We start from the raw sequence: 25,443 nt of genomic DNA, 5'->3' as shown, positions 1-25,443 counted from the left end.
AAAGTAAGAGTGTTTGATTACTTTCCCAAAGGAAAGAGGCAACAAAACTCATCACATGAAAATGCCTTCTGAAGAAGGGGAAAAATGTTGACAGCTTTGTGTTTTGGAATCCTTGTACATGCTTAAAACAATTTGAACATTAATAAAATTAAAATACAAATTCTTCATTGAGTTTCCCTTTTGAAAACTAGTTTAAATGCTGGATGTTTTGAAATAAGTGGCATCTGCTTGGATTGTTTTGGTCTTTTTGAAGTGTCATCTGTGTCGGCAGGTGGGATCAATAGCATCAGCCTGTGGGCTGGCAATGGGCTGAGCATCTCCCCAGTGCTCCATTCCACCACTTAATCTGTGTTTGGGGCATGATAGAGAGGATGTTGGAAAAAGAAGTATCTAGAGCTCACCACCTGTGACCTCACTCTGACCCCACCCCAAACACGTCTTCAGTACAGTTTGGTGTCACTGGCTTCTGATAACCTCCTGAGGCCGCCCTCTCGGATAACATTCATGAGCCCAGGACAACTACTCTTCCACCTAGATACATCCTAAGGCATGACTGTGTAAATACCTGCACCTTTGCTGATTATGATGTCAAGTGTCTGGTCTCTTGTTGTTTTTAATTTTTTGAATTAATATGGAGTAAAATTGACTTTGTGTGGATCACAATGAACTGTGGAAAATTCTGAAAGAGATAGGAATACCACACCACCTGACCTGGCTCCTGACAAATCTGTATGCAGTTCAGGAAGCACGTTAGACATGGAACAACAGACTGGTTCCAAATTGGCAAAGGAGTACATCAAGGTTGTATATTGTCACCCTGCTTATTTAACTTATATGCAGAGTACATCATGAGAAATGCTGGGCTGGATGAAGCACACGCTGGAATCAAGATTGCCAGGAGAAATATCAATAACCTCAGATATGCAGATGACACCACCCTTATGGCAGAAAGTAAAGAAGAGCCTCTTAAAGAAAGTGAAAGAGAGTGAAAAAGTTGGCTTAAAGCTCAAAAGATCATGACATCTGGTCCCATCACTTCATAGCAAATAGATGTGGAAACAATGGAAACAGTGAGAGGCTTTATTTTCTTGGGCTCCAAAATCATTGCAGATGGTGACTGCAGCCATGAAATTAAAAGACGCTTCCTCCTTGGAAGAAAAGTTATGACCAACCTAGACAGCATATTCAAAAGCAGAGACATTACTTTGCCAACAAAGGTCTGTCTAGTCAAGGCTATGGTTTTTCCAGTGGTCATGTATGGATGTGAGAGTTGGACTATAAAGAAAGCTGCTGCTGCTGCTTAAGTCACTTCAGTCATGTCCGACTCTGTGCGCCATAGGCGGCAGCCCACCAGGCTCCGCCGACCCTGGGATTCTCCAGGCAAGAACACTGGAGTGGGTTGCCATTTCCTTCTCCAATGCATGAAAGTGAAAAGTGAAAGTGAAGTCACTCAGTCGTGTCCAACTCTCAGTGATCCCATGGACTGCAGCCTACCAGGCTCCTCCGTCCATGGAATTTTCCAGGCAAGAGTACTGGAGGGGGATGCCATTGCCTGAGTGCCAAACACATGATGCTTTTGAACTGTGATGTTGGAGAAGACTCTTGCGAGTCCCTTGGACAGCAAGGCAATCCAACCAGTACATCCTAGAGGAAATCAGCCCTTAATATTCATTGGAAGGACTGATGCTGAAGCTGAAACTCCAAAACTTTGGCCACCTGATGCGAAGAACTGACTCATTGGAAAAGCCCCTGATGCTGGGAAAGATTGAAGGTGGGAGGAGAAGGGGCCAACAGAGGATGAGATGGTTGGATGGCATCACCGACTCGATGGACATGAGTTTGGGTAAACTCCAGGTTTTGGTGATGGACAGGGAGGCCTGGTGTGCTGCAGTCCATAGGGTCGCAAAGAGTCGGACATGACTGAGCAAATGAATTGAACTGAGCTGAAAATTGACTTTAGGGGAGTCCAGATCTATTGAGTTTAGTGCTTAGTCTCTTAGTCATGTCCGACTCTTTGCACCCCCAGTGACTCTAGTCCACCCAGCTCCTCTGTCCCTGAGATTTTCCAGGTAATAATACTGGAGTAGGTAGCTATTTCCTTCTCCAGGGAAATCTTCCTGACCCAGGGATTGAACCTAGGTCTTCTGCATTGCAGGTGGATTCTTTACCCTCTGAGCCACCAGGGAAGCCCAGTTTAAAACATATAAATTCCTGCTGTGACCACTGTAGTCAAGATTCAAAATAGTCCCATCTGCTGAAAAAGCTCTTGTGCTCTTTCCAGTCACACCCTTAACCCACCTAGCCCCTGGTAACCAAGAATCTATACTCATCACTGTGGTTTTGGCTTTTCAAGAACGTTACATACATGGAGTCATATAGTGAGTAACCTTTTGAGAATGACTTCTTCCACTCAGCATGATCGATGCCTTTGTGATTCATCCAAGTTGCAGTTTGTATCTGCAGTTGATTCCTTTTTGTTGCTGAGTATCATTGCATTGTAGGGATGCACCACTGACTCTTCATCTATTTGCCCATTGAAGAGTGTTCAGCTTCATCCAGTTCTTAGCAGTTATGAATAAAGCTACTACAAATACTCAAGTACAAGTTTTAGTGTGAACATAAGTTTTGATTTTTCCAGGGTAAATGCAAATGGAATCACTGGGGCATATGATAACTCTGTTTAATCTTTTGAGGAACTGTAACTTGTCTTCATTCTCTTAACAGTGTCTTTCACAGAGAAAAAGTGTTTAATTTGAATCAAGGTTAATTTATTAACTTATTCTTTTTTGTTATCGTGTCTTGGAGTTCACTGTGTAACCTGGATCACAAAGATTTTCTCCTGTGTTTCCTCAAAAAGTTTTGTAGTGTTACCTTTATTTTGATAGCTGTGATCCCTTTTGAGTTAACTTATCTAGAAGGTAGTGTTATCTAGAAATTAATTTATTTAGTTAACTAGAAGTTTTCTAGTTTTCTGGAGGTTAACTTATCTAGAAGGGCTTCCCTGGTGGCTCAGATGGTAAAGAATCTGCCTGCAATACAGGAGACCTGAGTTTGATCCCTGGGTCAAGAAGATCCCCTGGAGGAGGAAATGGCTATCCAGTCTAGTATTCTTGCCTAGGGAGTTCCATAGACAGAGGAGCCTAGTGGCCTACAGTCCATGGGGTTGCAAAGAGTCAGACACGACTGAGCAACTAACACTTTATCTAGAAGGTAGGTTTCGGCTGAGGTTCGCTTTTTGCATATGGATTCCAGTTGGCCCAACACCATTTGTTGAAAACACTGCCATTTGTCTCTTGACGGCCTTCACACCTTTGTCAGAATCCCTGGGCCGTGTCTGTGTAGTCTATTGCTGGACGCCCTGTTTTCTCCCACCAATCTATGTATCTATGCTGCCCTGAAGCCCACGCCACACTGTCTTAATACTGCAGCTTTGTGGTAGGTCTTTGTGACTCCTTCAAGGGTATCCTTTTCCAGAATTATTTGGGATTGACTATTTTGGTCCTCTGCCTTGCTGTAAAATTTTTAAAAGCAGCTTGTCTATATCCACAAAAAATCATACTATTTTGATTGGAATTGAGCTAAATTTATATATCAGTTTTGGGAAGACTAACATCTTAACTATGCTGAGTCTCTCAGTCTGTGAACACAGTTCATCCCCTGTTTACTTAGTTCATCTTTGATTGCTTTCATCAGCATTTCTACTTTCCACAGGCACATTCTACACATACTTTGTTAGATTCATCCCTAAGTATTTCATTATAAACACTGTTTTTAAAAAAATTTTGTTTGTAATTACACTTTAGTAATGTACAGAAATAAAATGGATTTTCTGTATACTGACCTTGTATCATGCAACATTGTTTACTCACTAAGCTGTTTTGTAGAGTCCTCAAAATTTTCTATGTGGACCATTATGCCCTCTGGGATGCGGACAGTTTTATCCTTTCCTTTCCAATCTGTATGTATTTCTGAAATTGTATGTACCTCAGCAGGATTTCTACACAATGTTAAATAAGAATGGAGAGTAGACACCTTGTCTTGTTCCACATCTTAGAGGGAAAACATTCTCTCTGTCACCATGAAGTATGAAATGAGTTGTGGTTTTTTTTTTCATTAATGTCACCTGTCAAGTGGGAAAAATTTCTTCTATTAGAGGTTTCTGAGTTTTTGGTTGTGAATGGAAATTGAGTTTTATCAAAATTTCTTTGCATCAATTGAAATGACTGTGTGAATTTTCTTGTTCACACTGTTAATCTGGTAGATTAATTGCATTGATTGATTTTTTTTCATATTGAGCGAACCTTGAGATTATTTTAAAATATATTGCTATATAAAATATAGCAATAGATTTATATATCTTAAAATATTGCCATTTAGTTATATACTCTAAAATATTTTGTTAAGGGTTTTTTACATCTGGTTCATCAAGATATTGGTCTGGAGTTTTCTTGTATTTGTTGAGTTTTTTTGTTTTTTTTTTTTTTATCGGGCTCATTCTAATCTCATAAAATGAATTTGAGAATTGTTCCATCACCTATTTGAGTTCAGGCCACAGATTCTGACCTACCTTCTGCAGACTATGGTCTCAGTGTCAGCTCAGTTTTCAAAGTCCAGTTCAGGTCTCAAAGCCTCTGACATGGTGTTGAAGGTCAGATTCACACATGAGCAGTTTAGGGAGACGCTCAGAAGTTCTGAAACCACTTTGTGCCCTTGCTTGGCAGGCTCTTCATTTTTCATGACCTCCCCATTGCTTTCCGGGTTTCTGGGGCCTTCCTTTTTAGTAAAGCTGGGACTTTAGTTACCTCACTTTGCCACGCACTTGCTATCACTGTGCCCTTGTCTGGGGCTAAGCCAAGCAAGGGTGGAGAAGAAGAGCAAAAGGGGTTGGCCCCACCTCTTGGGGCCACAGCTCCACTGATGGGAGAGGAAGTTTCCCTTCACGTGAGATTTTGGACCTGCAAACCCTGCTGTCACCACTCGGAGACCCTTTCCCACACCCGGAGAAAGAACTCGAAGCCTCCCCTGGAGCTCTCTGTCTGCCCCTGATACCCTCTTCCAGACTTTGGCTGCCTGATCCCAGGTTGGGGAATACCAGAGGGAAAATGGTCAACTCATTACCAGTTCAGCTGAACTTCCAGTTCTGGTCTTTTTTACCTCTGTCCACCTGCTACTGTTGATTTTATTTTAAAGTCTTCAAATAGCTGCCCCTTGACTACTGTCCAGGGCATGTAGTTGCATTCAGTGGGACAGTGCTTACCCATGTCTCCCAGAACTGGAACTCCTTCCCACACCTAATCCAGAGGTTTGCTATTGTTGAGCAGTAACTAAAGCTGCTTAGAATTAATGAATTAATGTAAGTTACTAAAAAGCATGGTGCAGTGTGTATTTCTTTGCTTTGATATTCTCATTTGTTAAATGAGAGAAAAATAATGACACCTTCTGTTTAATAATGTTGCATGTGCAGTGTCACATGATGGGAATTTTGACCTTCATTAAAACTGTAATCACTGAGGAATTTGAACCTATAAGAATCATGATCCTTCTGACACCTGTTTGCTTCCTCTGTCTTCCAAAAGTGACTTTTACCAGAAACAAATAGAAGCAGGAAGTGAAACTGTTTCCATTAGTAGGTAAGTATTGCTCTTTGTAAGGACCATCATCGTTTGTTCCTTAATCAGACTTGAGTTTGATGTTCAGTTCAGTCGCTCAGTTGTGTCCAACTCCTTTCGATCCCATAAACTACAGCATGCCAGACCTCCCTGTGCATCACCAACTCCAGAAGTCCACCCAAACCCATGTCCATCGAGTCGGTGATGCCATCCAGCCATCTCATCCTCTGACGTCCCCTTCTCCCCCTGCCCTCAATCTTTCCGAGCATCAGGGTCTTTTCAGATGAATCAGCTCTTCACATCAGGTGGCCAAAGTATTGGAGCTTCAGCTTCAACATCAGTCCTTCCAGTGAACACCCAGGACTGATCTCCTTTAGGATGGACTGGTTGGATCTCCTTGCAGTCCAAGGAACTCTCAAGAATCTTCTCCAACACCACAGTTCAAAAGCATCAATTCTTAGGCGCTCAGCTTTCTTTATACTCCAACTCTCACATCTATACATGACCACAGGAAAAACCATAGCCTTGACTAGATGGACCTTTGTTGACAAAGTAATGTCTCTGCTTTTGAATATGCTGTCTAGGTTGGTCATAACTTTCCTTCCAAGGAGTAAGCGTCTTTTAATTTCATGGCTACAATCACCATCTACAGTGATTTTGGAGCCCAGAAAAATAAAGTCAGCCACTGTTTCCAGTTTCCCCATCTATTTGCCATGAAGTGATGGGACCAGATGCCACGATCTTAATTTTCTGAATGTTGAGCTTTAAGCCAACTTTTCACTCTCCTCTTTCACTTTCATCAAAAGGCTCTTTAGTTCTTCACTTTCTGCCATAAGGGTGGTGTCATCTGCATATCTGAGGTTATTGATATTTCTCCCGGCAATCTTGATTCCAGCTTGTACTTCCTCCAGCCCAGCGTTTCTCATGATGTACTCTGCATATAAGTTAAATAAGTTAAAATGTTGTAATTTCTATATAAAACTTGAAATACATTTGGAATATTTAAAACAATTAAAATTATAGTATGATCTGTGGTACAAAAGTTAATCTGAGTTCTTTGGAAATGATTTATTTTTGTAAGATCCAAAATTAATCCATGAGAGGAAGTGTATGTTCTTAACGTGTTTCACTTTATTTAAGGTACAGGGAGCTGGTGTCTAATCTTTTATTCTTTCACCTTTCTCTTGTCTCCCATCCCTTTCTTGCCTAGAATGTTCTTCATGTACAAGATTCAGGAAATTTGGGGAAGTTGCTTATGAAACTGGAGATTTAGAGAGAGATGGAATGTTAAAACCATTGAATGTGAATTTAGATGCTACGTAGGGCTTCTCTTCTCAAAAGTTTATTTGTATGTAATGCTTGTTTATGATAAGAGCCCTGACAACAGAGTATCTCTCCTACCTGGCTGGAAAATTACCATATGAATTTGGAAACATCACAGGGTCCATCACTAAAAGTATACGCTATCTTTCCATCTTTCCAGAAAATTCTAACCATGATTCCCACAGAAGAGGAGAAGCAGAAGATTCAGGAAGCACAGCTGGCCAACCCTGAGGTGCCCCTGGGCAGCGCAGAGCAGTTCCTCCTGACACTCTCCTCCATCAGTGAGCTCTCAGCACGACTCCACCTCTGGGCATTCAAAATGGATTATGAAACTACAGAAAAGGTAAGCACTTAGGAAGCGAGGCAGCCAGTCTTATGTCCCCAGGGTAGAGAAAGTCCATTTTTTTAGTGGTGAACGTAGTGAAGTAGTATTCCTGAGGCAGGGTTTGAAGGGTGAGTTGATGGTACTGGGGACGTGTATACCCTGAGTGTTGAACAGCCTATACCATTGAGGGGTTATTCTAAAGTGTCTGCCTGACACCAGCCTCAGATACTTGACTGGTTAAAAAAAAAAAAAAAAAAACAACTATTAAATGTTTTTCTGACTCTATATGCTCAATGTAGAAAATACAGAAAAACACAGTATGGAAAGTGACTTGTAATCCTTCTGTCTGATGATGGTCGCCTCACTGCCATTGACTGTGGTAATTAGCAGGTCATTGAGCTCCTCTGAGAGAGGCTCTCAGTAGAAAACCTTAGATGGACAGATTGCAAGAGTTTGGAAGGAGCATAGAAGGAAAGGGTTTTTGATAGTGAAGGCAGGGAAGACTCATCCTAGTAGAAAGTAGAAGAAGCAGGCGTCCTCTCTGGTCTGGCACGAGGTATTTTTGCAGACCGAGCAGTAGAAATCAGTGGTGAGAACCAGGGAGGGATGCACGATGAGCTGGAGGTGAGCTTGAGTGAGAAGTGCCCGGGGAGGGTGGAGAAGCTGTGTGATCTTCCTCTTTCTGTAAAGGACGAGTACGTTCCTTACTGAGGGCCACACAGGTAGCAGTGTGTTAGTCAGCTCTCTCCTGACCATGGCTGATGCCTACAGAACTCATCCTTCACATGTTCCTTCAGCGTCTGAACCACAGTCTTCCTCTTTGTCTTTCTCCTCCCAGGCAGGTGACACTGGAAACTGGCATCACTGTCCCAGGACCCAGGTCTCCTAATGTCTCCTCTAGACACCCTGTGGCTGGCCACCTCTTGGCCTGAACCACCACCCCCTAAGTCACCTCTTGGCTTAGGGTGTTTCAGGAGAAACTGCTGTGTTTGACTTCATTCCCGAATTGGACAGGGATGAAGTCTAGGGGGGCTAAGGTAACTTGGTTGCAAAACCAGTCAGCATGTTCGGGTGGTTTTCTGTAGCAAAGTGAAGTAACTTCATGGAGAAAACTGGTCATCAAGTCAGCCTTGGCTAGGGACTGGTAGGGCCTGCTGAGCAGAAGTAAGGCTGGAATGAATGAAGCCCAAGCTGCTGGTTTTGGGGTCCGTGCTCAGGGAGAGCCTCAGTGAGGACGCTGAGATGGGGGGCTGTTATGAAACAATAGGACAGAGGGAAGGAGAGACCGAGGCCATGAGGTTATAGGACAGGCTACACATTCAAGAGACTGGGAGTTAGGAAGGTGGTGGGAGTCATGAGGATGGTGGTCTTCTAGAAAGCAACCCAGGCCAAGAGGTGGCCAGCCACAGGGTACCTAGAGTAGACATTAGGAGACCTGGGTCCTGCGACAGTGATGCCAGTTTCCAGTGTCACCTGCCTGGGAGGAGAAAGACAAAGAGGAAGACTGTGATTCAGACGCTGAAGGAACATGTGAAGGATGAGTTCTGTAGGCATCAGCCATAGTCAGGAGAGAGCTTGGGAGACGGGCAGAAAAAGGGGAAGACACCTAGCCAAGCTCCTGTGAGCCACAGGGACCCACCTAGTCTCCACTGAAGAGACTTTGGGGCCAGACTTTCTCCTGTCACCTTTCTGCCCTTTTCCATACCTGGAAGCATGTGCCAGTCACATGGGATTGCCTTACACTGGGAGGACGCCACTGGTTATGACCGTGTACAAAAATGTGAAAGGATGAAGTAAAGCCAAAGTGAGCACTCTATCATCTTCTAATTTTTTTTTAATTGAAAGGAAGTGGCAGAACCACTTATGGACCTGAAGGAAGGAATAGACCAGTTGGAGAACAATAAAACCTTGGGCTTTATCCTGTCTACTCTCTTAGCCATTGGGAACTTTCTAAATGGAACTAATGTAAGTCTCCCCGTCCTTTTCCTCCTACCTCCCTGGTCACAGAATCCCATCCCTCCCCTTGCTGGTGGATCACTGTTCTTCTGAGGCACAGTTGAACAATTTTCACTGATGTTGTTTTTTGGTGAAAATTTAGAGGTTTTGTCCTTAAAATATCGGGGCCTATTTATTCAAGCCTGTATCTTGCTGTAAATAAGAAAATGTAAAAAAATAAGCACATTATTCCTTAGGAAGGTTGGCTCCTCTCACAATTGATTTTGGAAATGTTTTCTTCTACAGTTTTTTTCTTTTTCTCCCTGAGCTTATTACTTAAATATTTGTACCCATACACATTGTAAACACACTTAAACAAAAAACTGGCCTATCTTTAGCCAGGAAGTAGAAAATCCCCAGCAGGGAAGGGATTAGGGAAGTTGTGGCTGCCTACATGGCAGAAACCCCACACCCAGCACCCTGATTTAGGAGCAGAGCCCTAGCCCATGGCTGACAGCCATGGTCAGGAAGGGCTGGAGGCTCATTTCACTATCAGGGTGGCTGGTGCTTGTGTGGTCCGCTAAGGACGTTGAAGCATGTGGCCTGAGATTCTTCAGTCTCCAAGAGGGTGTTAATTCTAACCATTTGTACCTTTCTAAGAGCCTGCATAACACTTGTTCTCCACATCCTCTCCAGCACTTACTGTTTATAGATTTTTTTTTGATGAGGGCAAACATAGAGAACATCAGGGGAAGAAGGGGGTAGGACAGATAGAGAGAGTAGCTTTTAAACATAGACATTGCCATATGTAAAATAAATAACAAAGTGGGAAGTAGCTGTATAACACGGGGAGCTCGAGTTGGCGCTCTGTGACGACCTAGAGGGGTGGGATGGGGTGCGGGGGTGGGAGGGCGGTTCACAGGGAGGCACATATGTCTACTTATAGCTGACTCACACTGTTGTATGGCAGAAACCAAAACAACATTGTAAAGCAATTATCCTCCAACTAGAAAAAGAAAAAAGCTTGTTCTTCCATTCTCTTATGTTATGTTGCCCAAATAGGCCAAAGCGTTTGAGTTAAGCTACCTCGAGAAGGTTCCAGAAGTCAAAGACACAGTGCACAAGCAGTCACTTCTCCACCACGTGTGCACCATGGTGGTGGAGAACTTCCCGGACAGCTCGGACCTGTACTCGGAGATCGGGGCCGTCACCAGGTCAGCCAAGGTACGTGCGGGCCACGGCGGGGCAGGTGGGGCCCCTCTCCCCCAGAGCTGGGGGTCTGCACCCGCCATCTCTGCAGAGGGAAGGCCCTGTTAACTGAAACGCCCACATACTGCTTGCACCACCTGCTCTAGAGTCTGTGAATAAACCTCACCTCCTGCCGTTTCTAATGGACTTTTGAGATCACTTTCCCATCTCTGGTTCTCTGTCAGATTCTTTCCTGCTGAGGTATGTGAGGCAAGCCTGCCGTTCCCAGTCAGTCCCAACCCCACGTCCCCTGGTCAGCCGCTGTACTCACCAGGCTGGCTTCTCCAGAGCAGAGAAACCACCCAGCTGGTTTTAGGTGACAAACATGTCCAAAAGATGCACTTTGGCCCCCCTAAAACTTCCATAGGGCCCTGCAGTGAGGTGTGGAGCCAGGGAACTAAGGGCACGCCTGGCCCCCTCCCCCTCACAGGTTGGCCATGCCTGTGATCTTACACCGAGGGAACAGTTTTATGGGGCTGTAAACAGTGTATAGCATTGGCCCCTTAGCTGCAGTCTCTTAAGCTTAGCGCAGAGTTAAAATCTTCATGAACTTTGGTTTAGTGGTGAGAGCTGGACAACCAGCTGCCCCCGCTGCAGGAGCATTATTGCAGCCAAATAACCACAGAAGGATCCCAAATACAGCAGAACCGGGAGATGTGAGGGTCTTGAAAGCAACAGGGAACTCGCAGGGAGGGTCTTCAGTAGGACACAGGAGCCAGGCCTGTGTGGGAAAACTCGCAGAAAGACAACCTGGCTGAACTGCATTTAGCTCTGGGACTCACTGGAGTCTAGTATGGTTGTAGGAGGGCTTCCCAGGTGGCTCAGTGGGTAAAGAATCTGCCTGCAATACAGGAGACACTAGTCACATATGTGTGTTCAATCCCAGCGTCAGGAGGATCTCCTGGAGAAGGAAATGGCAACCCACTCCAGTATTCTTGCTTAGAGAGACCCATGGACAAAGGGGCCTGGCAGGCTACAGTCCATAGGGTCACAAAGAGTCGGACACAACTGAAGTGACTGAGCATGCACACATGATCATCGGAGAGACTGTGGTGGGCAGGAAGGGGGAAAGGCTTTGATAAGCTCCCCTTCAGGGAGCTCTCCTCTCTCTGTCTTCCCCATCAGAGCTTGCTCTTGGGGACCTGCAGCCTGGGACCCTCCTTCACCTTCCCCTAGCTGGCAGCTGCCAGATCCACTGAGCAGGGGGCGCTGAGCCAGCATGATGGGTAGTTCTTCCTTGAAGCAGAAACAGGCATGACCAGCAGTCTTGCAACTCAGAGTAGACAGCCTTTTCTATTTCATAGGCACTCTCACCATATTTACTCTGTGCCAAGCCCTGTTCTGAAGTCTTTAGAAATATTACTTCAGCATTCTAACCAAGGCAAAAAGCCCCTCTAAATGTCCCAACAGGGGTCTTCTAGTTGCTGCTCTGACATCCCCCCATGAACACCTTCTCAGAAGACTGTTAGGAGTAATTCTTGAGGTGAAGTCTTCCTGGCCTCTGGATCCCCATTTCCAGAATAAGTCAGTTTCCTTTTTATGTCTAGTCCTTTGTTCTTTCCAGGGCCTTCTACTGGGTGGAGACTGCTTGTGCCGAGAACTGCCCTGGCTTAGGCCCCCTACACTAGACTGGCCCCCCGTTTCAGGCCTTTCCTTGTTTAAAACCTGACTACACAAGCCAGAACTGTGGGTCTCTTCTCCCTGTTATCCTTGGCAATTCTGAAGGATGACTATTGACCCAAGTCCTTGTGACTTCAAACAGGAGGCCAAGAGGGCCCCTACCACCACTTAGCTTTTACTCGCAAAGTTGGGAGACATTGAGGGGCACCTTCTGTGTAGACAGGTACACAGCCTACATCAGGGATTCCCCAGCCACATTCATTCCATCCCCTGACGTGTTGCTTTGGGGGTCATCATTGCAACCCCACAAGGAGCAGGTAACTCTAGTGTCTGGAGGAAAACTTTGTCCCACCAGGGCTTGGGGGGAAGTAAGTAGAGGTGGGCATAGCTCTGGCTGCTCCTAGAGAGGTTGAGGCCTCACAGGCTTGTGCAGTGCTGACAAGTCAGGTTACCTTTCAAAGAGAAATAGTGACAAGTGGTCACTGACCTGACCTCACAGCTCCAGAAGTGAAGGCAGGTGTCAGTGCAGGCTCTCCCTTGTGTTAGTTATCTACAGCTGAGTAACAAATAACCCCCAAAGCTAATGGCTTAGGATAATGTATTAGTTTCTTAGGGTTGTTGTGACAAAGCACCACAAACTAGGTGACTTAGGAAAACAGAAATAATTTGTTCCACCATTCTAGAGGCCAGAAATCTGAGATCAAGTTGTTGGCAGGGTAAGTTGCTCTTGAAAGAGAAATGTGTGCCATATCTCTCTCCTGGAAATCACCCCAGCCTCTTCCTTCACCTTCACATGATGTTCTCCTTGTGTGTCTGCATCCAGATGTCCACTTCTTGTAAGGATACCAGTCATATTGGACTAGGGGTCCACCCTACTCCAGTGTGACCTCATCCTAATTCAGTTAATTACATCTGTAATGACCCTATTTCTTAATCAAGTCACATTCTGATATACTGGGGCTTGGGACTTCAACATATGAATCTTGGCGTGACACATTTCAACCCATAATAGACAATAAGAAACATTTCATGAATGGTTGTGTCTCCAATTCTCTTCTGGAGTTTCAGTCAACATTTCAACTGAGGCTGCCATCATCTGAAAGCTCAGCTGGGGCTGGAGAAGTTTTCCCCGTGGTGGTTCACTCCCCTGCTGGTTCTTAGAGAGAAGACTGTTTCCTCCCACGTGCGCCTCGCCCAGGGCTCCTTGAGTGTCTTCATGACATAGCAGATGGTCTTTCCCAAAGTATGTGATCTGGATAGAGTGCACAGAGGTCCATGCAGATGCTCATCCCTTTTTATGAACTAGCTTTTACATTCTCTTCATTAGAACCAAGTCACTAAAGCTGGCTACATTCAAAGGGAAGGATTGCTGGCTTTACATTTTGAAGGTGTGAGTGTCAAACAATTTGACACACTGTGTGTTTTCCCCATGCCGTCCCTTCTGCAGCCCTGGCTCTTGTCCCTGAGTTGCCCTGCTCCAGCCCAGACTTGGTAAGATCTGACTGCCTCACAGCACAGCTCTGTGTCCTCGTACACACGGAAAGTGGCCCGTTTGGGCCTGTTGTCAGGAGAGGGCTTCCTGGCAATGACTTCCTGCTTGCAACAGAAGGCCAGGCCAGCTCTCTGCCTGGGGTGGGATATTTTAGGGACAAACCTAGACTTAAGACCTGATTGTTACAAACTTAGACTCTGGAGCCAGAGGTATTTGGGTTCAAATGCCAGCTCCACCACCTCCCAGCTGTGTGGCCTCTCGCAAGTTCCTTAACCTTTCTGTGCAACAGTTTCTACCCCAGGAAGTGGGGCCAGTAATAGGATCTGAGGCCATGAAGTAGTGTGAAGGCTCAGATCACGGTGGTGCCATCAGTGCAGCAGGCAGCCAGCTGAGGCAGCCTTGCTGCTGCTGCTGCTAAGTCACTTCAGACGTGTCCAACTCTGTGCGCCCCCATAGACTGCAGCCCACCAGGCTCCTCTGTCCCTGGGATTCTCCAGGCAAGAGGACTGGAGTGGGGTGCCATCACCTTCTCGGGAGGCAGCCTTGCAGCTCTCCTCAAAAGATGCTCCATTAATCTCCCTCTTCAAACAGCTTTTGGTCAGCGGCTCCCCATCTGCTTTCTATTGGCAGTGAGGTTGCTTTCCCTGCTTTTAAAGGCTCACAGTGGATTCTCTTCCTTGAAAACTCTCTCTCATGTTGGTGTCTGTTCACCCACTCTGTGCCCACTGCAGTGTTGGACAGGCATCACCTGTTAGACCAAGGACTCAGTACATTCTGAGCTGAACTGAAATTATTGAATTTATTAACATTATTAAAAATATTGTGGCTCAAAGTTGCTGCCAGGTGCAAATGATTAGACAGGTTACAACTGGCTTCAAACCTCCTGCTGCTGCTGCTGCTGCTAAGTCGCTTCAGTTGTGTCCGACTCTGTGTGACCCCATAGATGGCAGCCCACCAGGCTCCCCCGTCCCTGGGATTCTCCAGGCAAGAACACTGGAGTGGGTTGCCATTTCCTTCTCCAGTGCATTAAAGTGAAAAGTGAAAGTGAAGTCGCTCAATCGTATCCGACTCTTAGCCACCGCATGGACTGCAGCCTACCAGGCTCCTCCGTCCATGGGAGTTTCCAGGCAAGAGTACTGGAGTGGGATGCCATTGCCTTCTCCTGGCTTCACACCTCCTAGACTTCTTCGATATTATGTGTTGATCTCAGGTCATCTGGATCCCTTTCTAGACTTCCTCTTTGAACTAGTCAGTCCTGCTTTTCTAAGGCTGCATTTCTTTTTCTTTCAGTAACATGTCAGATTTTTTTCTCAGCTCCACTGTATCATAGGAAAATGTAGCCTTTTCTAATCTGGATCCCAAATCCCTTTGCTTTCAGGCAAATGATTTTTCTCAGTGTCCCATGACCCCCAGTGCTACCTGAATCCCCAGCCTCTGCCTCAGCTTGCCTTCTGCTTCAGCACCCATAGTACCCAAGAAATGCATGACGTGTGTTGTCGTGCCTGACCCCCTGGACATCCCCTTTGCTCAGCACATCTTCATCCTGTCTCGTGACACATCTTCTCACAGGACCAGCCTTTCTTGACTTGGCCATTGTCTTTCTCAGGGTGGGGCTGGAGGGCTGAGGTCACTCCAGCCGGTCCTTTTGGGCACTCACCTCCAGGCCCTGCTCTCGTGACCACAGTCACAGCATCTGAGCGATGGCGGCTCACCTATCCACACTTTCTCTTTCTCCTCCTGACCCCCATTTGCTGGTCCCTCGCCCTGTCCCTCTCTCACTCTCCAGCCTCCTCTGTCGCCTCCCTTCAGCTCACTGGTCTGTCTAGTTCTTCCTCCCGCTCCTAGTCTTCTCAATTTCTTTCCTCTCTCACATCTCCCTCCATTAAATATCCTTCAGTGTATTTACCTCATGGATAACTCTCTGATTCCCATAATTTTTAGACTAGAAATTCCATCAAAACATTCCTTTAGAAAGCCTCATCTCAGTTCACTTCAGTCAATACAAACTGGTCCCCCTTCCCCGAAGAGCAAAGTGAATGCTCCGTCACATGTGTTCTTTGCACACATGGTTTGCATCTGCTAACAGATGGGGGTGGACCACACACTGACTCTCACCCGGACACACAGGCCTGATGGGTAGTGTATGTGCTCAGTGATCACCTGTCCGCATGATGAGCCTCCTGGGGAACAGCAAGCTGGTCTCTTTCTGCATTGATCTTTGTCTTCCTCATACCTGGGGGCGGGAGGTGGGGACTGGCATGCACTCCTCGCTTCTCCCTGAGTGTTGTTTGAATGAGGGAATGAATGGATAAATAATTTGTCATACAATGTAAAAATGATCATGGTGAAGAGAAGCTGGCTGCCCCTTAACTGGCCCTAACATATTAAGACCATCCATGTCTGAGTTTGGTGAATTCCTCTAACCTCAAGTGAAATATCTAAAGAATAAGAGAGCTCTGAAAAATTTTAGGAGACATCTGCTCAGTTCATCTTGTACTAGGGTTCAGTGATATCATGTTTTAATTTACAGTTCCCAAAGACTTTCTTAATATTTCTTTCCAAATATGGGGAAAAAAAAGTGACACTTGTACTGAGTTCATTTGGAGAAGTTTTATCACTAAATAATTTGATGTAGAGATAATGACAAATACACATGTGGATAATTTTTAGGCCATAAATACGTTTGTATTTCAAGATGTAAATTGGGTTTTGATGTTTGTTTCTTCCCGGAGGCAGTTCGGTTTCCTGGGTCAGGTTGATGTCCGGTTATTTCAGCACATTTGTAATGTTCTCTCTCTGATTTTCAGGTTGACTTTGATCAACTTCAGGATAATTTATGTCAGATGGAGAGACGATGCAAAGCTTCATGGGATCACCTCAAGGCAATTGCAAAACATGAAATGAAACCAGTTTTAAAACAGCGAATGTCAGAGTTCCTAAAAGACTGTGCAGAGCGAATTATAATTTTAAAAATTGTCCACAGAAGAATAATTAACAGGTGAGTAAATTGAGGAGTTCATGCAAATATCAGTAAAAGGGCGTGTTGAAGATATTCTGCAAAACAAGATGTGAAGGTACATATACGAACATACTGAAAATCTTGGTACATAGCAAGTGTACCTTTGATGGACAGTCCGCTTAATTTTTCTTAAACACACACGCGGCCGTAATGCCATTGAATCTTGGAAGGAATCTCAGAGATAATATCGTCCCAAAGTCCTACTCGATCAGGAACTGCATCTGTAAGATCTCTGGCAAGCTGGCCTCTGCATCTCTGCACCTAGTTGAGCGGTTCTGCCTATAGAGAATACACAGCCTTGCAAGGCAGCTTGACTTGTTAGGAAAGTCCCTTCCTCATGTCGTCCACAGTCTGCCTTCCGAGACCTTTCACTCATGGATTCTCGGATGGCTGCTCTGTATTGAGCCTGCCTGGAGGCGGCCCGCACCCCACAATGTGCATCATCCTCTGGACCAGCCTTCTTGAGAGTCCCAGGATCCATGAGGATCCGGGGACACACAGCGGTGACATGGCAGGCCTTGCTTCCTGCAGGGAGGCTGGCGAGGGTCTAGGGTGGCTCTATGGTGGTCCACAGCTGTCTTCCCTGTAAGTGGTAGCAGCATCAGGACGGGGTGCCCCAGCCCCCCGGGTCAGGCTGTTTCCTACCAGGCACCCCCACTTGGTTCTCCTTTGTCTCGTCGCAGAGCATGGCTGGAGGTCCCTCCTGCTGGCCTCTGGAGTCTGAGTGCTCTGTCCTGGGCCCTGCTCCTTGGTGAGCAGAGGTGCAGGCCCGCAGGCCGTGGTTTCCCTGGAGCAGCTGCTCTGCGAATAGACCTGCTGAAACAGGCCTCACTGCAGCTCTGTGAAGGCAGGCCTCCCTCTGGGTATCTGAACAGCAGACCTTCCCCGGAGACCTGCTCTTCAAGTCCCCTCCCACTCCTGTGCTTGAGTACTTTATTACTGTCTCAGACAAATATGTGGCATGTTCACTTATCCTTGTACACTTCACATTTTAAAAATCTTTTCTCTTTTCCTTCCCTCCTTTCTCTGTCTTTCCTTCTTTCCTTCCTTCATAGGAACCCACACCGAATTTTTTTTTTTTAACCGTGCTAAAGGATATTTTTATTTTTTATTTTATTTTTTTTAATTTTATTTTATTTTTAAACTTTACATAATTGTATTAGTTTTGCCAAACACACTGAATTTTTTAAAAGCCTCCTTTTCCTGTCTGCCTGTGAACCTTCTCCCAGTGTGTATGATGTGCTGTTTGGGTGATCATACCTCCTGGGCCTTGATCCAGGCTTTTTTTGGTGGGCAGGGGTAGTCTTTAAGTGTTAGACCGGACAAGAACAGGGGACAGAATCTTCCCTCCAGGTTGACAACTATCCATTACTCAGTACTTTTGGAATTTAGTTGTTCATCTGTAAGTCGCCCTCCCTGTTCTTCATCTGGACCTCACAGCTGCCCTCCGGGTAGGAGGATCTTATCAGAGATTTTGTCAAATTTCTTACTGAAAGCATAGTACACTCTGCTTTTAACATGGTTAAAGAGGGGAGGCAGAGAATGTAAGCGGCTTTGGCCCTCCATGCTTTGTGTGATACAAGCAATTTCCAACTTAAAACGATTCAAATAAACAAATAGTTTCCATTTGGAATGTCAGGAAACTGGAGCAGTTTTATGAAGGTCTTGTAAAGCTATTATGCCTGGTCACAGTAACCATCTTATCCCGGAAAGTTTAAAACTCTGTTTTGCTGATACATCTGTTCCCTAAGCTATTGTGTGTGTGTGTGTTTATGTGTGTGTATGTATATCTGTATATATATATAGATATACATATGTGAATATATATATAATGCATGTGTAAAATGTATATAATGCATACAACATTTGCTCTGATTGCCTATTCTTCCTGGTAAGCTGGTTGGCCAGCTGTTGCTTGCTCTTGTATAACCTGGATCCTGGAGGCTCATTATTGGGCACCCATTTGGCCTCCCCCCCTTTTCTAGCTCCCATGGAGCTAATGGGGCAGGTGCGTCCACTTCCCTTTCCTGTCTGATGACACCTCCCCACCCCCACTCCCGCTTAGTGACTCCAATGGCCCCTTTTAATAAAGGAGCAGAAAGAAGAACTTAGGCAGTTCTCTTAAGGCAATACCTGACTTTCAAACCGTTGCCTGAGAACATCTTGTTCCAGATGTCCGAAACTACAGACTGACCTGCCCTTTTCGCTGCTGTGGGGACAGGCATTCCCACTCTGTGGGTGTGCAAACCCTGGTCAAGTCGCAGAGTCACTGGCTGTAGTTACACCACAGCAGGCCCCGCAGAGGGACCAGGTGAGAGCTGGGAGGAAGGCTTTCCTGGGAGGCATGGAGAACCACCACATTCTGTGGGGAAAGTCAGGTGGAAAACAAGTGTACACCCACACTGGCTTCCTGGTGCCCCCAAATCCAACTCTCCCCACCCTCAGCCAGATACCGCACTCATGGACACACGTGAAGGCAAGAGGGGATGGTGGAAACGGTCAGAGATGTTTGGTTTGTGCCTCAGAACACTGATAAGAGGAACTAGCGCCTCTGTAACCTTAAGACTTTCTTGCCATGTGTTCTGAAAGTTACAAACTTAATTAACAAAAATCCCTCAAACCAGTGTGATGGGATGGGTGGGTGGGAGCTTCAAGGGGGAGGGGATGTATGTACATATAGAGCTGATTCACACTGTTTACAGCAGAAGCTAACACAACACTGAAAACCAGTTATATTCCAGTTAAAAAAAAAATTCCCTCGAATGTTTTACTCCCTTAAAGGTACACTCATTTTGCTCTTCTGTAGGAAGGCCACAGTCTCTGCTCAAATGGACATGAGTCTTTTTTTCAAGCATACAATGTACTTTCTTCTCTGTTTGCACAATGTATATTTGAATCATATCTCCAATTTATATGTTAAGATTGGATCCCCTCTAGATAAAAACAATGTTCTAAAAAGTGGAGGATAAGGAATCTTGGGTTGTATTTATGTATGAAAGAGGACCCAGCTGTGATCTGATTGGTTCTCCCTTGATTCATCTTAGATATATTCATATAGTATAGTATCCTATCCTAATACATTTAATATCATGTCATATTTCCAGGGTACAATGTCAGGTAGTAATAAGAGCCAGGAAGAAAGATTAAAGAGTACATTTGTGACAGGGAGTGACTGGGAGGTGCTGTTTTATTTGGATGATTGGGGGAGGCTTCTTGAGGAGGTGATATTCGGGCAGGAACTTGAGGGATAAGACAGAGCAATCCAGGCTGCTGTCTGTGGCAAGAATGCTTTGGGCGTAGGGAAGAACTGACAATGGAGGCCTTGTCAGGGCCTGTGGTCCTCCCAGTGGAGTGGCCGCCTGTCCCTCCTCACGGATGCTGCAGACTCTCAGCTGTGTCCCCTGAGGGTCCCCTACACACCACATGGGGGGCCTGAGGTGGGCTTGTTCAAAGAATCATGAGGAGTCAAGCGTGACTGGTGTCCTAGGCAGTGAGGTCAGAGAGGTAGTGGGGCCAGTTTTGAGTGAGACGCCACATCTTGTTTATTCATCTGTTGATGGACACTTGGGTTGTTTCCCCTTTGGGGCTGTTACGAATAGGGCTGTCATGGGGTTTGTGTAGGTTTTGTGTGGACCCATAGTTCCATTCTTTTTGAGTAAGTGTATAGGAATGAAGGGGCTTCCCAGGTGGCGCTCGTGGTAAGAAACCCTCCTGCCAATGCAGGAGACTTAAGAGACGTGGATTTGATCGCTGGGTCAGGAAGATCCCCTGGAGGAGGGCGTGGCAACCCACTGCAGTATTTTTGCCTGAGAATCCTGTGGACAGAGGAGCCTGGTGGGCTATGGTCCATGGGGTTGCACAGAGTTGGACACAAGGAAGGGACTTAGCACGCACACACAGGGATGAAACTGCTGGGGCACAGAGTGGCTCCGTGTTTAACTCTGTAGGAGCTCTGTCTTTTCCACCTCGGCTGAACCATTCTGCGTTCCCACCAGGACTGTGTGAGGGCCCCCATTTCCCTGCATCCTCACCAATGCTTGTGCTTGTCCGTCTTTTGTATTATAGCCATCATAGTGAATGTGAAGTGGTGTCTCACTGCGGTTCTGATTTGCATCCCCCTAATGACTAACAGTGTTCAGCATCTTTTCATGTACTTATTGACTATGTGCCAATAATCTTTTGGGAAATGTCTATTCAGATCTTTTGTTAATTTTTTATTTGTCTTTTTAGTGTTGAGTAGTAAGATTTATCTATGTTTTCTGGGCACAAATCCCTATTAGACATGATTCACAAATATTTTCTCCATTCTTTGGGTTGTCTTTTCAATCTTGAGAGTATCCTTTGAAGTTTCTAAATTTGATGGAGTCCAGTTTATCTATTTTTTTTCCTTTGGGTGCCTATGCCTTTGGTATCATATCTAAGAAATCATTTTCTAATACAAAGTCATGAATTTTTATTGTTTGTTTCTTCTTAGTTTTATGGTTTTAACTAGCATTTTTGGTTGTAAATAGCATTTTTCTATCCCTTTCTAATTTTATGTTGTATGTTCTCCTTTAGTATTCTTCACAAATAGACTAATCTACTGTCCCTCATTTGAAACACATACCAAACCCCTTTTAAACTGTATAAATTAAGTGATCAAAAATGTTTTTTTCTACAATTAGTGATATCAATTATATATACTGTTTGTTGTACACAAAAATTTCCCTTTGTCTCCTAGTAGCTTCCTTCTCATTTCCTGAATAACTAAAAATTAGATACATCTTTGTTCATTTTTCTTTTCTAAAAGTTTTAAGTAAATAGAATTCAGTGACTTTAATTTATATACTAAATAGATGAAATAAATTTTATTTGCTTATAAACATCTTTTTACAAATCATTAATTAGCATGTTATTCAAAATATGTTCCTGTCAATTCCATCTATTCATTTAACTCCTCTAAAATTGCTAAGCAGCATTTCTTTACCCCTACTCAGTTTTCATATGAGCTAGAAAACGTGCAATACTTTTCTTAAAAGTGAAAGTGAAAGTCGCTCAGTTGTATCTGATTCTTTGCGACCCCATGGACTATACAGTCCATGGAATTCTTCAGGCCAGAATACTGGAGTGGGTAGCCTTTCCCTTCTCCACGGGCTCTTCCCAACCCAGGGATTGAACCTAGGTCTCCCGCATTGCCGGTGGATTCTTTACCAGCTGAGCCACCAGGGAAGCCCTTTCTTAGAATAGTACTTTATCATTTTTCTTATAAAAGTTTTACACACCAATTAAAAAAAAAAACATTAAAACACAGATAAGAAGGAAACAGTACTTAATCTCCTGAAAACATACCACCTCCATCAGTGAGAAGGTTAGCTGAACTTGACTTCTGGTTACATTTTCACTCTTTCAGTTCAGTTCAGTCGCTCAGTCATGTCCGACTCTTCGTGACCCTATGGACTGCGCATGCCAGGCCTCCCAGTCCATCACCAACTCCCAGAGTTTACTCAAACTCATGTCCATTGAGTCAGTAATGCCATCCAGCCATCTCATCCTCTGTCGGCCCCTTCTCCTCCCGCCTTCAATCTTTCCCAGCATCAGGGTCTTTTCCAATGAGTCAGTTTCTTTGTGTCAGGTGGCCAAAGTATTGGAGTTTCAGCTTCAGCATCAGTCCTTCCAATGAATATTCAGGACTGATTTCCTTTAGGATGGACTGGTTGGATCTCCTTGCTGTCCAAGGGACTCTCAAGAGTCTTCTCCAACACCACAGTTCAAAAGCATCAATTCTTCGGCACCCAGCTTTCTTTATAGTCCAACTCTCACATCCATACATGACTACTGGAAAAACCATAGCTTTGACTAGACAGACCTTTGTTTCACTCTTTAACCTCAAAGAACCCCAAGAACGAAGAACAATGTCTTTGGGTGTTTGGTTTTCTTTTTAACTGAAAGTCTGCAGACAGCCGATTTTTGTTCCTCAAATCTGAAGTCCTTGCCACCATTGTTTCTTCATGGCAGGTTCCACTCCTTTCTCCTCTTTATGGGCCACCCACCGTATGCGATTCGGGAAGTGAACATAAACAAGTTCTGCAGGATCATCAGTGAGTTTGCACTGGAGTACCGCACCACCAGGGAGAGAGTTCTGCAGCAGAAACAGAAACGGGCCAACCACAGAGAGAGAAACAAGACCCGGGGGAAGATGATCACTGATGTAAGTTTCATGAAGTCAGTTTCTTTACGTCATTTATTCTGAATGTCTGATCAACCATAGAACCTCTCCACAGTTTAGAGGCTGCACTTTTCTCTTTTTTTGATTGTGAAAAAAATTTGCCTCTTTTAAAAGATGCTCTTAAACTGTCCCTCTACCACTTCGGTGAAAATCTGAAATATAACAAACTTCAAACTAAGTTGTAAATTAAGGAGGGGTGGCTGGTGGAGGAACTTTAACCTACCATACAAAGTAATTAACTTGGTGGGCTGTGTGATGCTGCTGCTGCTGCTGCTAAGTCGCTTCAGTTGTGTGCGACCCCATAGACGGCAGCCAACCAGGCTCCCCCGTCCCTGGGATTCTCCAGGCAAGAACACTGGAGTGGGTTGCCAGTTCCTTCTCCAATGCATGAAGGTGAAAAGTGAAAGTCAAGTCGCTCAGTCGTGTCCGACTCTAAGCGACCCCATGGACGGCAGCCCACCAGGCTCCTCCACCCATGGGATTTTCCAGGCAAGAGTACTGCTAATGACGTTGAATACTTGATTCCATTTTCAACCTTTGTGAAGTGACTAGAATTGAAAGAGGAGAAGAAAAAGTCTAAAAGATAATGACACCAGAGGAAGACAAAGGTTCTGATTTGAGAATTGATTCAGGATTTTAATAATCAGGATAATATTACATAATCAATCAGTTGACACATGGACCACCCATTCGAGGCATTTGAATGGAGAAATAACTGATGTGGTTGCTCAAAGACATAATCTTATGGGCTCTTGGCAGTCCCTTGAGTTAGAAGATAGGAGAGCCCAGAGAACAGTGAATTTAGCAGGAGTCTCTGATGGCCCCTTGGGGAGCCCTGCACACTTGCATGCCTCCCCAGCCCCTGGGCTTGTCCTGCATCTCTTCCACCTCAGCACCGAGCCCACACACACCGTGGACGCCGTGTGGAGGGCAAAGCGCTGTGTGAAGATGCCAGAGACAAAGACACACAGCGCAGGTGCCTCTTGCTGCTGGGCCTTGATGAAACGTGTTCATTCACTTCAGTCATGTCTGAGTCCTTGTGACTGCACGGACTGTAGCCTGCTAGGCTCCGCCCCTCTTTATATCTATCTGAGAAGCACGGTGCCCCTCAGATCCAGGGAACAGAGTAGGTAAAGGATTAAGACACAAGGAGTGACCTCATCATGGGGGTTGCAAGCCTCTGCTGAACCCAAGTTAGGCAGGTTTCTCTGGGGAGGAATACGCTCAGTTAAGAAGACCTCACTGAGGCTGCCTTCTGTGCCCATGGTGGTCAATCATCTTGTAAGACATATAATAGGAAATATGATTGCTAGTCATATTCCTGAGGGGTGTGACCTTCTCAGATGAATTATCTTAGAAATTGTGTTTCAATTTTAAGGCATTATGAAGGAGAACCAGGGACTAGTCTCCTTACCATTAACCCTACACTTGATCCTTTTTTTCCTTGGAATTTGCTGAATCCTTAGGGAGTGCCCAGATCACATTTCTGCAGAAGGGACCCTTTCTACAGATTGTTCTGAAGACCAGTGCCATCAGCTGAGTGTTCCATGTCCTCTCCTAAAATCTGGGTTCAATTGGATCTTCAGCTTCCTGGAAAGACAGTGAATCAAGAAGCAAACTGAACCCACTTGGGCAAACTGTGGCCTACATTTCATTCCAAAGTATTATTTTTAAAAGTTTAAAAAGGGAAGTGCTTATGTTTGTGGCAATGAGACACATTGGAGTGTGAAAAATACAAACTCAATATGCTTATAGTTACAAAAACACATCAGAATTTCTTGCCAAATTCTTGAGATTTTTTTTTTTTTTTACAGATCCCACTAATTTTTAAATTATGTCCTTTTCTGAAAATATTCAGTCCTCCTATTTATAAACAGGGGTAAATGTTTCTAGGATTGGATTCAAAACTATTTAAATTTGCATTGAAATCTGGACAGCACAGGTTTCTTCAGGGTTCACCCTCAAGGTGGCCCTTGTTTTTGATGGTACGAGTGGCACCATTCATGTAGAAAGATTGCCATCTGCTGGAAGATTAGGGTATTGTCACTCGACGCAAAGTACGCAGCTTCAGGTTTTTCCAGCTCTCAGTTAAGCATCCATTGTGTGCCCACCAATCCTAGGAAGATGTGAGTACAGTAGGAGAGAAACTTGTACCCCACGGGTGTCATGATCCGGGTAGAAAACGACATATGCACGACTGAAGACAAAAGCAGGCAATAGAGAGTCGCAGAGCCCCTGAGCATCAGAGCTGGGAGTGACTTTTAGAGAAAACTGTGGGAAGTCATTTTTAATATAGATGCTGAATAATGAGGATGGAAGTGGTTGCAATTAGACAGAGAGGACTTTAGGAAAACCATCATTTTATGAGGCACAGAGAAGTCTGGGTAAAATCTAAAGACCCCGCATTCACAGTCAGCCCCACACCTGTTCTCACGTGCCCGTCCCCACTCTTCTTTCTCTATTTCTGAATGTGCAGAAGGCCTCCTTTCTTACTCTTCAGGAGTCCTGCCATGTAAGGATCCGTGAGAACTTAACTCAAGCCTTTTCCCCTGTGTCCTAAACTAGTTCCAGGCAACACGGTGCATAGACAAGACAGCACAAGGCAAGTGTGGCCCTTTCTGCCTTCATCACACCCTGGACGGGCAGTGAGAACGTAGGCTGTCCATC

At 45.0% G+C, this 25,443-nt stretch overlaps 1 protein-coding gene across 10 annotated transcripts in view; it reads left to right on the top strand.

Moving 5' to 3' along the window:
* FHOD3 (formin homology 2 domain containing 3) overlaps positions 1-25,443 on the top strand; it is a 521,499-nt gene that overhangs the window by 471,359 nt on the left and 24,697 nt on the right. For all 10 annotated transcript variants that reach the window (XM_061400414.1, XM_061400417.1, XM_061400421.1 and 7 more), the window contains 5 exons: positions 7,093-7,275; positions 9,103-9,222; positions 10,255-10,416; positions 16,360-16,550; positions 22,566-22,758. In XM_061400414.1, the coding sequence (XP_061256398.1) occupies positions 7,093-7,275; positions 9,103-9,222; positions 10,255-10,416; positions 16,360-16,550; positions 22,566-22,758 (849 nt within the window). The remainder of the gene's footprint in view (positions 1-7,092; positions 7,276-9,102; positions 9,223-10,254; positions 10,417-16,359; positions 16,551-22,565; positions 22,759-25,443) is intronic.

The sequence above is a fragment of the Bos javanicus genome, chromosome 24, assembly GCF_032452875.1.
Source record: "Bos javanicus breed banteng chromosome 24, ARS-OSU_banteng_1.0, whole genome shotgun sequence".
In the NCBI taxonomy this organism is placed as follows: domain Eukaryota; kingdom Metazoa; phylum Chordata; class Mammalia; order Artiodactyla; family Bovidae; genus Bos; species Bos javanicus.
The sequence above is the reverse complement of the archived record's forward strand: the minus strand, read 5'-3'. Positions and strand labels throughout refer to the sequence as shown.